This window comes from Hakea prostrata, chromosome 7, assembly GCF_041222555.1.
Source record: "Hakea prostrata isolate BN-2017 chromosome 7, UWA_Hpros_2, whole genome shotgun sequence".
Lineage (NCBI taxonomy): Eukaryota > Viridiplantae > Streptophyta > Magnoliopsida > Proteales > Proteaceae > Hakea > Hakea prostrata.
In genome coordinates, this window is record NC_142606.1 from 49,581,669 (window position 1) to 49,596,249 (window position 14,581).

The 14,581-nt window shown below is 38.6% G+C and overlaps 1 protein-coding gene across 6 annotated transcripts in view; it reads right to left on the reverse strand.

Annotated features, from left to right (window-relative positions):
* Positions 1-612: 612 nt before the first annotated feature.
* The window catches only part of DET1 (light-mediated development protein 1 / deetiolated1 (DET1)), a 33,813-nt gene continuing 19,844 nt past the window's right edge, over positions 613-14,581 (reverse strand). The window contains exons 5-14 of one of the 6 annotated variants that reach the window (XR_016174522.1): positions 8,940-9,008; positions 8,763-8,819; positions 8,323-8,403; positions 8,045-8,209; positions 7,781-7,876; positions 4,219-4,318; positions 3,941-4,074; positions 3,769-3,837; positions 2,963-3,583; positions 613-2,845 (exon numbers count right to left, since the gene is read on the reverse strand). Coding sequence is in view for 1 of the 6 variants with exons in the window: in XM_089162289.1 (XP_089018415.1) it covers positions 3,941-4,074; positions 4,219-4,318; positions 7,781-7,876; positions 8,045-8,209; positions 8,323-8,403; positions 8,763-8,819; positions 8,940-9,008 (702 nt within the window). In the remaining 5 variants the exon portion in view is untranslated. The other 5 variants (XR_016174524.1, XR_016174523.1, XR_016174521.1 and 2 more) reach the window with 5 other exon arrangements.

Here is a 14,581-nt window from a genome sequence, read left to right on the forward strand (position 1 = left end):
GATCATACACTATTTGTCAATAAGTCAGGTACTAACATCACACTTCTTATTGTTTATGTAGACAATATTGTCATCACAGGGAATGATGGTGAAGAAATTCAAAAGTTGAAGGACTTTCTTGGCAAAGAATTTGAGATTAAAGATCTAGGGAAGTTATAGTATTTCTTAGGGATTGAAGTGGATCGATCAAAGAAGGGTATATTCCTATCCCAAAGAAAGTATGTCCTAGATTTATTATCAGAAGTGGGAATGTTGGGGTGTAAAGCAGTTGATACCCCTACTAAGCTGAAGCCTAACTTAAAGAAAAAGAGGGAGAACCAGTGGACAAAGGAAGATACCAAAGGCTGGTAGGGAAGCTTATTTACTTGTCCCACACCAGGCCAGACATCACTTATGCCATGGGGATAGTGAGACAATTCATGCATGATCCATATTTAGCTCATATGAAAGTTGTTACCAAAATACTACAATATTTGAAGGAAACTCCTGGAAAATGAATACTTTTGTCACCTACTGATAATCTAAAAGTAGAAGCATACACTGATGCAAACTGGGTTGGATCTCCAGGCAGGAAGTCAATTTCAGGTTATTGTACCTTTGTTGGAGATAATCTAGTTACTAGGAGAAGTAAGAAACAGAATGTGGTAGCTTTATCCATTACCGAAGCTAAATATAGAGCTATGGTTCATGGAGTTTGTGAGCTACTATGGTTGAAAGGCTTGCTGCAAGATATTGGAGTCCAAGTTCCAAACCCTATGATATTATATTGTGACAACAAGATTGCTATTAGTATTGCTAATAATCCAGTGCAACATGATCGAACTAAGCACATTGAAATTGACAGGTTTTTTGTCAAAGGAAAGCTGAACAAGGGCTTATCTGCATGCCTTTTGTGAGGTCTGGAGACCAAGTAGCAGATGTTTTCACTACGGGTTTAAAAGAAAGAAATTTCATTCCTATTGTAGGCAAGTTGGGCATGACTAATATCTATGCCTCCACTTGAGGGGGAGTGTTGGATTCTACTAGGAGTTCAATTAGAGTGTGTATTCATGTAAAATTCTATTCCTTGTAATAGTATACTTTCCACTTAATTATAAATAGAGGGCTTGAGATCATTGATCAAATTAAGCCATTCTACCAATATTGTGTTTCTCAACATTCTGAATCAACCCAAATGGGTTGCTGTGATGCTTGCCAACGTTCAAAGCAGTGCGATTGTGATGGCAAATTTGCAGTTTCAAGCTGATAAAAATCTACAAGCATGCTGCATTTAGTGGATATGGTGACCAGGTACAGGACCTTGATGAAGCTGTTCAATAACTTTGGAGAAGAAGAGGTGTAGCTTATAAGGACCTGGTTGAAGTTTAAGGGGTGCTGCCAGATTGCCATTTCATGAAGGAATATTTTCTATTTCACTTCCTTATGAAGAAAAGGATCTCGTTGGAACCTTTTCTATTAAAGGATTAGCTGATAAACACTGAAAAACACCAAGGAGTAAGGAAAGAAATCCTTGAACAGAAAGTATGCAATGGAGAAGACATTTCAGTTCCTTGTTCGAATCACAGGTTGGTATCTGCTATGCCTACATTTTTCCTGGACGGTAATGTGTGGATTTGTTGCTGAACTGGCATGGTTGTGCACCAACCATGTGAAAATCAAGCTTCTGATCACACTCCACCTAGAGGTTAATATTCCATGTCACCTTGAGGGCAAGATGAAACTGAAGCGGGGAAGTGTCAATAAGACCCTGGTATCCAAGGGGGTGTACATCGAAGCAAACAGGGGGAACATAGGGGATCAATTGCACTGGATATGTGGGGAATAAGTAAGCTAAAGGACGCATGGACAGATGGTGAAGTTTGATTGGGTGAAAGCCACGTTTATGTTGGGACTTTGTAAGGGGGAAAAGTAGTTAAAATTGGTTTTGGGGGTGTATATTAGCGGAAAGTAGGGAATAGAGAAAGGGGAGAAGAATTGTGTAAGGGGAAGGCACGAGTAGAGCTCATAGGTGAGGGGAAGACCCTCAGTTGGAGCAAGTAGAATAGGATTCGCAGGATTTATGTGGGGGAGATATTGTATGGCATTTGTTCCTTAATTTGAGTTGATTGAAGTAATTCCCTTGTTCGATCCCTGCTCATCCATTTATTTGCAGTGTGTGAGTTGGGTGTGGATTGTAAGGCAATTGCAGGTTTATCTCACCAAGAGAGGAGCTCAGTTGCAGGGTTCAATTGAGGGAATAATTGGGTTCGTATCAGTATCCTATTAAGGTTCCAGGTGCCTCTATTGTAATCATTTCCATTTCCCTATTTTAATACAATTGACCTATTACTTAATTTATATTAAAAACAAACACGCATACACACACTAATATACCAATTCTTGGTACCTCATTTAAAACTGAGAGCCATAAAGATACAAAAACACTCTTTAGATAACCATTAACAAGAAAATCATCTCCAAAGGTTACAGAATACTGAAATGCATCATAGATGAGACTGGTGTTAATCTCAACACATCAAAATTAACAAGCCCAAGTGCCAAAGCATATGCTATTTTCTTAAAAAAAATGCAGGCCAGATGGTATGTAGATCTAATATGGTAGATTTACAATATTTTGATATTTGAAAGTTTCAATATAGACAGATAATTGACTGAAAAAGAGAAACTTTTCAGTAAAAATGACATTTTGACTCCAATAAGACTCGCACAATACTAGAGACACAAATCACTCGCTGCTATATGCTTGATGAGATGCCACCATTAATCAATCCATTGTGCAGAAAAAGACCTAGGCTTTCAATGCTGTGCTTGATCATTCTTGTTACCAAAAACTCTAGATGCATTGCTAAAATGTCACACCACAGTTGAGATTTTTGGTGATATGCATATAGTAAAGATCAGAAATATACTTTGGAGCATGATGAATGATGGGGTCCAAGAAAATAACCTACAGAGTACTTACCAGAAATAGAAGACAGCTGCAATCAGCAATGTCAATTTGATCTCACCCAGCAGCCTCCAACCCCAAAATCACCATTTTACTTGGTATGGGTTGAATAAAGACGAATAGCTAATAACATTGATCTGAAGAGCTCGAATCAACAACCGGGAAGAGAAGTGAGAGAAGAAAAGATGCACCACAAGCTGACTGAAAGATTTTTGAGTGGAAAGGTGGGCACACCCTGCTGATGGGTGTCTAGTGGACAACAAGTAGAATCACTCTTTAGAAAGTACAACAATGATATCAGAGGAAGAAGAATGTGCAGAAGTGGCAGTAGCTGAAAACTCCCTAAATGTAATAGCATACACAACAGAGTAGCCTGAACATCCCCTTCATGGCATAAGCCCACTAGATTCCCATATAGGAAGCCATCAAGTCCCAGCACTGTTGCTCAGTTTGACAATGATGACCCCAGTGCTTACTTGAAAAGTCAAGTACCTGCAATAAAGGTGCTCTTGGATGAACTACACGAATGGACAATAATTCATGGTTCAAAGTGCATGTCTGCAAGTCCCAGCACTGTTGCTCAGTGTGACAATGATGAGCCAAGTGCTTTACTTGAAAAGTCAAGTACCTGCAAGGCTGCAATAAAGGTGCTCTTGGATGAACAACACGAATGGAAAATAATTCATGGTTCAAAGTGCATGACATGCAAGAAAAAAAGAGAAAGAAGTTAATAACTATGCACTGGAAGAGAAAGACTAGAAAAGGTTTTAAGGCATGCATTACATAAAGAAAAGTACTTCAGTGGCAACTTCATTTCTTACTAGTTACAACATGCACAGAATTAGAGTGCCAAGGAGAGCAAATAATTGATGTAGTATGTCCACTTCAAGCTGGAAATCACAAGCAGAAACTGATGAGATGTATGCTAATAGGTTACCTCTACTTCCAATTAAAGGGCTTTAAAAATTGAGAATTCAGAGAAAGATGAATAACCTATCTACGGAAGTGAATATTGACAACAGAAGGCTGCAAGTATGTTTGTTGGATTGAAAGCGCTAGGGGCAAGATAGGGTGAAATACGAAAGATATTTTCTTCGCCCGACCATCTGCACCACCAGCCTCTGGACCTATTCGGGAAGCAAAATCATTACAAGGTCAGCACATGTTCAGAATCCGAGTGTACCACGTGGCAACATCCTTAAAAGTTCTACTTAAGTAGCAATCTATCAGATAGCATGATCTAGGGATTATCAGTTTGCTCAGTCATAGACCTGGTTTTATCTTGAACATCAATGATTTTGGATGCCTCCTCGAAATGAACTTGATAGGATGGTCCGTGGATTGTCTATGTCGGTCAGTTGCAGATATCAACTGTCATTGCAAGCAAAAATAATGTGATGATTCCATGACATATAATATGGTAACAAAAAGGAAAAACAAAGAAGAGTTTGACCAGACAACCAGTGCCAGAAAACTTAGAAGGTACAGACAAATGAAACCAAAACCAAAAATTAAGCAGCAGTCTGAAAAAACATACTTACAGAAGCTGACTAGTAAAATTGTATCAACATTTTACAAAGGATCACCATCGAAAAACAAAACACACCATGATATAACCAAACCAATGAACAACGCAACTTCTAGGGTGTAAAGGAAATGCAATGCTGGACTTTGATATCAATATGCTTACCATCTAACAAATATTCATTCATACTCCAAGCATACCCAACAAAAATTTTCTAAGCTGGCTACTAATGATGCAACTTGTGCTTGGAAATTCTGAACCCACCTGAATTTTTTGGGACTGCTGTGATTTTAATGTAGAACCACTTATAATTTATGAACTTGGAGAACTCTGGTGGGAGATCAGTTTTCTAAGGGTCAAAGATAAAGAACACAAACCAGATCAGGAGAACTGCTAATAACTTGATTTAATATATGAACGAGTCTTCAAATGACCCAAAAGAAGCGCAGCAAAGGGTGCTGCCTCTACTTAAAAGACTGCAGAAACTTCATGGAGACTTAAGAATATGAGTAAAATTTGAAGAACATCACAGCTGGAGACCTTCAGACCACTACTACTGATATGGCTCTGACACCATGTAATAAAGATAAAGATTTTTCTTTTTTCTTTTTTTTGAGGGGGGGGGGTGATTAATAAGATAAAGAAATTAGGAAGAGAGAAAAAGAAAGAGAGGGGCAAAAAGTATTCCACGATATGGCTGTGGAGCTTCTCAGATTGATGATGAATCTATAGCATTCTACTACTATCTATACTCTATAGAAAGGAAATACAAGACTAAATTCAACTAGGAAACAACAAATAATCATACGATCTAATTACAAGTAAAACAGAGTCCAAAAAGGGCCCAACCAGCTGCCTAATCTCCATCGAGAATTAGCGCCTTATGTCCCCAAATTGGTCTTCTAACAAGCCCATGAGAGACAATAAAACACTATTACAGAAAACCAATATGGTCTTACGCCAGAAAGATTTATAATGTAAGTTATTTAACTTATTAAGAGACTTATAGGAAGGTATAGAGTGTAAGAAGAATCTTCATATGGTCTTTATTGACCTAAAAAAAGCCTATGATAGTCCCCAGAGAGTCAATTTGGCAAGTATTAGAGAAGAGAAATGTTTCAAGTAAATATTTGGACATAGTTAAGAATATATGTACAGTTGATCAATGAAAAATATACGAAAAATGGGGGCCAAGGTGCTGAATTTCCAATTACGAATGAATAACATCAAGGATCAGTATTTGCACTTATCATGGATGATTTAACTAGAGACATTGGGTGTATGCTTTTGCTAAGATATGAAGACCAACTTTGGAGTCAAAAAGCTTTAAAACTACTAAATTAAACAAAGAAGGAATGTCTAAAGTGCAACTTTGGGCATGCTCGAATAGATAATGAGGAGGTAAAACTTCATGAGAAGGAGATTTTGCAAAGCAATTATTTTAGATACATTGGTTCAATCATAAATAAAGAAGGTGATATGGATGATGATGCTTCCCATAGAATCAAAATATGATGGATGGAGGTGCAATTGGGGTTTTGTGTGATCAATGTATTCCATTAAAACTCAAATGAAAATTTTATAGGGCCATCGTACAACCAGCTATGATGTATGGTAGCGTGTTGGGCTGTTAATAAGCATTACATAGATAAGTGCAGTCTAGCAAAAATGGGATCTTGACATGGATAAGTGGCAAACTTAATAAGGATAAAATAAGGAACGATCATACTAGAGATGGGCTTAGAGTAGCACCAATAAATAAGATGCTATGAGAAAGTCATTTGAGGTGGCAAAGCCATGTACAACAGAGGCCTTTAAATGCCCCCCCCCCCCCAATAAAAAGGAGTGGTTTAATCCAAATTAAAGGAGTTAAACAAGCTAATGGCAGACCTATGGTATCTTTAGGCAAAGTGGTGAGAGAAGATATGCATGGCCTAGGCCTTGTATCCAATATGATCTTGAATAGACCAGAGGTTGGAATAAGGGTTGTGTTCTTGTAGGAATATTGTTAGGAAAGGACTCATGTAGCAGACCCCATTCGGTTGGAATAAGGGTTGTGTTGTTATTTTTTTGTGTGTACGTGCATATACACATGTTATTAATGTGTTGATTCATCAATGGTTCCATCTTCAAAGGTTCCACTCAGTCCAAACATGGGATAAAGCAGCCAAAAGAGTAACTTACCAGTAGATCGCAGATTGTGATACCTGAGAAAACCTACCAACCAGAGGCACTCCTCAACAAAGGGAAGATGTCCTCCAATTTGAGGCCAAATGAATTATATCACCTTTTAAAAAACAAGGGTTCAGAAGAAGAAAAAAAAGAAGAGAGGAAAAGGTGGTGATTTGACATTCTCAATGCCATTCCAACAAAAGTCACAAGTTGGGGGATATGGTGGTGGAGAAGAAACGATTAAGTCTCCACAAATTGAAATTATGGTGCGGAAAGTGGCCTTTGAACCAAACATGTTTCCAAGGGACAATGGGGGATGGGAACTAGTGGAGTGCCAAGCAAATCCAAAACTAGAGATCACATCAGGAGGAAGCTCAGAGAGCTTGTACAAGGAGATAGGGACTTAGGGTGTTTAAGACGGTAGCAGAGATGGCAAGGGATGGAGGAGGAACTTATGCCAACCAACTAGTTGTGACGTATGGTGTGAAATGTTAGGTAGTTAAGAAGCACCTATAAATAACTCAACTTAACAAAGTTGATGATGTTGAGATGGATGACGGGCAAAACTAGGAAGGATAAGCTAAGGAATAATCATGTAATACCTGGTCCCGGAGTAGCTCAGATATATGATAAGCTATGAGAATTAAAATTGGGATTGCATGGCCATATTCAACAATTCCTGTGGATACTCCAATGACAAGAACTGATTTAATTCAGATTGAAGGTAATACAACAAGCCAGTTCCACACCTAAAATGATGAGCTTAGGAGAAGTGATGAGAAAAGTCATGCATAGCTTAGGCCTTGTATAAATTATGACATTAAATAAAGCTGAATGGAGGGTAAGGATCCATGTAAATGAACCTATTTTGTTATGATAGTGCCTAAATTGTAATCTGTATGTTGATGTGAACATATCAATAGTTCCCCGAAACAAGTCACACAAGTTCGACATTGAAGTAAATTGAAAATGACAGAATTGGTGTAGACCACCAATAAATGATGCTTCACTAACTACAAAATAACTTCAATGACACCACAGATGACAGAGTTTTGCCACCGAAATGACACTCAAATAGGAAAAGTTATCAATTAATTTAACTAAATTCGAGAGAACTCTACAGTTCTGAGTCAGACCTTTTCATCAAATCGGAAAAGTGATGGGTCAAAATAGGGAGAAGGACTTAGAGACTGGCAACTGAAAGGCAAGGATGCCAGCATCTTCTTCACAAACTGCAGAAGACAGTAGTTTAGGTTAAATAATACTGCACCTCAAGGGAAAACACGTGCACAAATAGTAACAATTGTGCTATATAAACATTTTATCCCCATATGATGTATTCAAAATCAAAACAGGATAAGAATATTCGGTATCAGTTCCAACTTCCAACATTAAGTTACCTGAGGGAAGCTACTAGATTTACTTTTCATATTCCTGAGTTGCTCAAGAGCATGGATGTTGTTAGAGTGAGATGATATGAAGTTCATGTATAACAAGTTTCCTGATGCCGTGTGAAAATGGTCACAGTAACATTCAAACAAGTGGTAAAGTTCATCAGCTGAATTCTGGCCAAAAACATTATACATGTAACATGTTAGACAGAGATGTTTCATTACAAACTATTGACTTGCAAAGACTGACTAAATACAAATAGAATCATCAAAAGCTGACCAAATACCTGATAAAATGCAATTATCTCAGTTGTCTCCATATTGTATACAGCAAAAAATGCAGGATGCTGATCAGTAATTCGCGATACCTGAAGCATCAGCGGCACATTGACATTCCAGAAAATTCCATTGAGATATATAGCAAATATCATATAAACTTATTCCAATTAAGGAACAGGAAATTAAGAATTGAAAAATATTCTTACGAAGACTCTTGGAAATAAGAGTTCTTAAGGAAGAGAAGCACAAAAGAGAATAACATCTCCTAGTACCAGAGGCACAAAGTGCCACACAATGATAGCCTAATTGACAAAGGCATGCACCTGATAGAAACCAATATAACTGGACTTTAGGCAAAGGACAGAAGGAACCCCATGCCTATGGGGTTATGCATCCTAGGTTGGTAAAACATATTTACTCAAGGAGATACAGAGAAAATAAACCTTACCCCACCCTCTACACTTCCAAACTTGATTAGCAGATGATGCCGGTCCAAGAATTGTACCTACCATTTAAAATGTTGGTTAGACACTGACAGATATAACAACATATTATGCAGCGCCATCATGAAATCCTAAACAATAACCTTTTACAAGGGTCAACACACAGAGATTTGAAGTCCCACCTTCAAAATGATCAAGTCGACATAATCTTGAAAATGGAAATAGAACTTCTTCTTCAGACATTGGACCCTCTGATAAAACAAGATAGTATAATAGTTAAATTCAATGAAGTACTGAAAGCCTCAAGAAGTTGCAGCATGGTGTGCAATAAAGATTCTCAAAACCGAAATTTCTCAACAGGGAAAAAAAATTAACATAAAAGACATGGTTGATCTGTCAATGTCAAGCGGATGGCAGAAAGTGTCATCACTTTGATAGACTAACACTTACCAAAATTCTTTGTTTTGTCCCATCAACTTGCCAAAAAATAAACAAGGCAATAAATGATATAGGACAGCTGACTTTCAAAAGTTCAAACCCACGAAACCAGATTTAGAGATTCATCCACACTCCCTTCAATCAACTTTCCAAAGTACAATGAATATTGTTTAGGAGAAGGGTTTCAAGCAGAGTCGCCAATGGCCACTGAACCACTCAAAAAATTGGGGACTGAGTTATAGGTCAACCCCCTTAGTGTCACTCTCTGATGCCATATGAGTTACAACTGACCATGCATGGAGCAAGGCGCAAATCCTTTTAGCCTATCCTACATGCACAAGCTATAAAACCATTTTCTTTTCCAACTTGTAAACACAATGCACACAAGGAAACACAAAGTTCCCTCAGTGTAAAGTATACTTCTATGAAAAAGGTAGACTCTTCTTGAGGGTAATATTCCTTGAACTCAAGTATAACCAGCAAGTTAAAAGGCCAAAGCACAAAGAAATAATGGCTTCATGGAGTAAACTTTCCACCCAAGAAGCACGGGAGCAGGTAAAGTTGAGGTGTATATGAATCATACTGTTAGAGACTTCCATAAAACTGAGCTGTCAAGGCACCACTTAGGCATGCCTAGGTGCCAAGTCAATTTGCTAGGTTCCAGGTGATTGGCCACCAAGTTATCTAAATGCCTAGGTTCCAAACACAATGGGAAAAGGGAGAGGAAGAAAAAGGGATGGGGGGGGGGGAGATCTAGAGGGAAAAGGAAAACGAGAAAGGTATGTACCAAGAAATCCATCTGCAACTACCACCTATTCCGCTGTTCACCACATCAAAGAGGAAGAATAAGCATTTATTATATTCAAGTATACAGCATGTTTTTCAAAGCAAGTCTGCTTTAGTCAATAGAAGGAAAAAAATAACTGTTTCAGTAATTACTACAAGATATAAATGGCAGGTTGCCAGGTGAAGAAGAAGTCATCAAAACAGCTTCCACCTTTTGCTTAGCCAACCATCTTGGTCCCCATAATGAGAATCAATGTCCTAACTTTGATATTTCAAGAGAAAGAGTCCTATCTAACCAAAAAGCAAATGATTTTACTAAGGCCAAGGATGCTGATGAGATAAAGAGTGTCATCTTTCACCCTAATGGAGAGTCTGCCCCAGGCTAAGATGGCTTCAACACCTTCTCCAGTAGTGATAGGATATCTCTAAATCCATCCATGACCATTTCATTAATGCAGATCTTCTGAAAGAGATCACTGCCACATCTATCATTTTCATTCCTAAATATGACCAGCCAGACACCATTGTTAATATCAGGCCTTTCGAAATGCAGGCTCCTCTATTGATTTAGTGCAAAAAACCATAGCTAATAGCTTGCAAGGTAATCTTATTAAGCTAGTTAGTCCTTCTCAAGCAACATATATAAAAGAGAGGCACCCATCCAACAGAGTTCTATTGTGCCGTGATCTCCTCCACCAATACCATAGAAGAAAGTTGATACAAACCTGATTTTGGGGTTAGGGTTTCTTGGATGAATTCCCTAAAATTAAGGGGTTGCCCAGAATCTTTCAACCAAAGCAGCCAATAAGATCCAAAAGTTAATAGATGATGTAAAGGTAATTTGGAAACCTAAGGGTAAGACAATGGGATGAAAAGGATAATCTAAATTAATGTGGGAAAGTTCTAAAATCACAAAGCAAATTGGTAGGGATAATTTGGGAAAAGGGAAAAATTAGGGTTTTATCAAAACTCTGGGATGATTTTGAGATATCCAGAATTCAAGGATAGAAAGAGAATAGTGAGGATCAATCTTGGAAAGAGAAAGATTTAATAAAAGTAGCTAGGAGTGGTCAGGAGAGGGTTTAGGAATGATGGAAAAGGGTTGGATCAAAAGTTGTGAGGTCTCTTGGATTTCTTGAATGGATCTTGAGCAATCTTTCTTTCTTTTCTTCTTTTCTCTTCTTCTTTTCTTTTGTTCCTTTTCTTTCTTTTTTCTTTTTTTTCCCCCTGTATTCACACTTGCTGCAAGTCAAAAGGAGGAGAGGGAGGGAGCTGAGAGGGAAAACAAGGGGGAAGGGGGTGCCGCAGGGTAGAAGGAAGGTGGGGGAGGGGTCCAAGTGTGTCACAGGGGGTAGGGAGGTGTTCTAGGCTGGCACAGGCAGGCAAAGAGGGGGGGATTAGGGACTGCGGTGGAGGGGGTGGGGTTTCCTAGGTGCGCAAGAGAGAAAAGGGGTGGGAGGGGCAGCATTGGGGGCTGGAGGTGGAGGAAGGGGCTGGGGGCTAGTGCTTGTTAAGCTGCTGGAGATGGAGATGGCTTCTGGTTTGCCGAAGAATGGTTGCTGCAAATTGAATCAAGACTTCAAAATCTGCCGTGGCCCTCCCAAGAGAACAACAACCTGTTTTCCACAAGTTTTCCTCAATCTTTATTCAATGCAGACTAATTTTTACAATGATAGAATGGTTTAGTTATAGCCTTATATCAAGAAAGAAAGAATCTAACTCTAATTGGGAGACTCAACTTAGACTCAACTAGGGTTTCCTTCATAAGTTAAGATACCCTTTACACATAAATAACAACCACATAAAATAAAGAACTTTTCTTGAAATAAAAGACCTAGTTATCTATAAAGAGTCCTATTTAGAAGAAAGACTCCTTAATACACAAGAACTCAACTACCAACTCATATTTAAGGCTTCAAAACATAACTGGACTCAGAAAATAAATACTAACATTTTGATATTAAGTTCAACAGCTAATTAGGACTAAAAATTGATCAAATTACCCCTCTTTAGGGTTTGGCCAGCCCTAGGTGCGCCACCTTGGTGGGGCCCTAGGACCTATCCAAGTTTACGGCCAGGGGGTGGACCCTTATTCACACCAAAAGGGGAAGAAAAGAATGGTCTCGATAAACTGACATGCGGAAAATCAATGACAGTGAGTTGGTGTTTTCTCTTTAGCTTTCCTTGGAAATTGGCATCCAGCTATTTTTCTCCTCTAGTAGTGCTTGCGTTACAAACACTTCATTTAATGTTGTAATTGTAAAATTGTGGATATCCAGCTCTTTTTCTCTGGCGGGTGATGCTTGCGTTAAAAACACTTCATTTAATGCTATAACGAATGACGGTACTCATTATGTGAGAAAGGGATGTCCCCTCTCTCGCAACTCGTTCCTCTGGGTGCTTCAATTTATGTCAGCCACTAAAATCAGTAAAATACTAAGAGACTTCCATAGTGTTGCATGCTTGCAGTTGAACTAATCCAAGGTGATCTTCACAAATAAAGACTGGAAACTGAAGGGGAATACTTGCAGCATTCTTGGTAGAGAAGATTAGGTATTTGGAACTTCCCATTAATTCTAACAGGAAGAACAACAGAGACTGCGAGCCTGTGACACTTTAATCTCCAAAGTCTCTAATAGACTGAACTCTTGGAAGTGTAAGAATTAATCTTCTGTCGGGAGGCTGGAGCTTAAAAGATCAGGATCATATGGAATCATTGTTTTTTGGACTAATGTTTTTTCTAATTTCAAAAGGAATCTAAGATGCTACTGAAAGGGCTATCTCCAAATTTCTTTAGTGTCATGATGCAGACAGGATTATACAAGGTTGCATGGCACTGCGTGTGCAAACCCAACAGTGGAGGTGGTCAAGGTATTTGGAAATTGAAGGAGCTCAACCATGTTGCTCTCCCTGGGCACACTTTGGACCTTGCTCGTGGTAATCATGGTTCAAAATCGAATTCCTGAAATCTCGGCCATCTCGACTTTGGTGAGACAAAACATGGTCTGTAACAAGATTCATTCAGTTCATTGAATCTCAACGAGATCTCACCAAGATCACACCGAAATTTCAATATCTCACTGAGATCTCGGAAAGTTCAATGAAATTATAATTCAGATTAGGCTACTTCTCAATATTTGTTCAAGAATTTTAATAAAGGCTTCAATGTTTTCTTGTATATCCATGTTTAGATTTGTGAAAATAAATGATCTAGTTTCATCCGCGTAGAGCTGGGAATGTGTGAATAAATAAAACCAGTTTGTATTAGGTTTTAGCTCAAAAATAACATTGTCATTGTATTTGTTGGCCTCAAATAGGCTGTACACAAAAAACTAGACCAAAAAACCACCTAAAACCCACCGAAACATGGTACACCAAGATTTTGGGGGAACCTCAGTATTTCAGTTGTGCCAACCTTGTCAAAACACTGAGACGAGACGAGATTTTGAACATTGGTCGTAAGAGTCAGCTAAATCCTTAGAGAGGAAATATTTGCTCCCCAATTATGGTTCAAGTTTCAACCAAGATGGGTTGAAATTTCAGTTAAATCTCTTTTTCCACAAAACTGAGATGAACTAAGGGTTTGTTTTAAAAGTCCCAGGTTCCAACAAGTTGCGACAATATTTAAAAATTTTCAGAAGTTTAGACTAATAATGCCAAGTTGTGACTAGTTTCAACCAAACCAATTTCAATAGCTTCAGCAAGTTTCGACAAGTTTTGGAACTCTCAACCAGTTTCAAAGGTTTTGAACAGCCCACAACATATCAAGTTTTAACCCAAAATCCCTGGTATCATCATTTTTTCGACAGACAACACATCTCTGCCATATCTCGAATTCTGACAGGTTAGAACCAGCCTCAAAAGTGAGATCCTGATCCTTGCTCCTGATATGTAAAAAATTATTCTATATGGTCTCCCAACCACCAGCCTCTTGCTCTCCTTGTCTAAAATCAATCTTGAGTCTTAGACCTCTTGTAGGCCCAACATTAGATATCTCATTGGATCTGTCAAAATACTTCTATTTGGTTGGACCCCTAACTGAGATATCCTTCTTTATATATCATGACTGGAGCTACCATTATACCAACTAGCTGTCACCAAAGAGATCAACAAGATCAAACTCTTTTCAATAAGGGAAAATGGGTAAACAATAATCAGGACTCTCTAGTCTCTGCCCAAAGACATGAGGGATGACATAGAGGGAGTTAAATGTCTCCATCCATTTGCTGAAGATAAATTCATATGAACAGCAACTTCATCAGGAAGGTTTACCTCACACTGCTTGGGAGGAAATTATGATGCTCCTGGAGTAGATTAATCTGGTTCAAGAATGCTATTCCACATTTCAGTTTCATAGCTTGGGTTGCTCTTCGCCATGGCTTGACTACTTCATCTACACTAATTAGGTGGGGTGCCACCTTGCAATCGAAGTGTTTCCAATACTCAGACAATAGTGACTCTGAAAACAACTTGTTCTTTCAGTGTGCATTCTCCCAGGAGATTTAAAACCTCACATTGGGGACATCAAAGATTTGTCTAAGTTCATGGCCCGCCACCTTGCATGAGGAGGTAGAATGGATGATTTTCCATACAAAGGTGA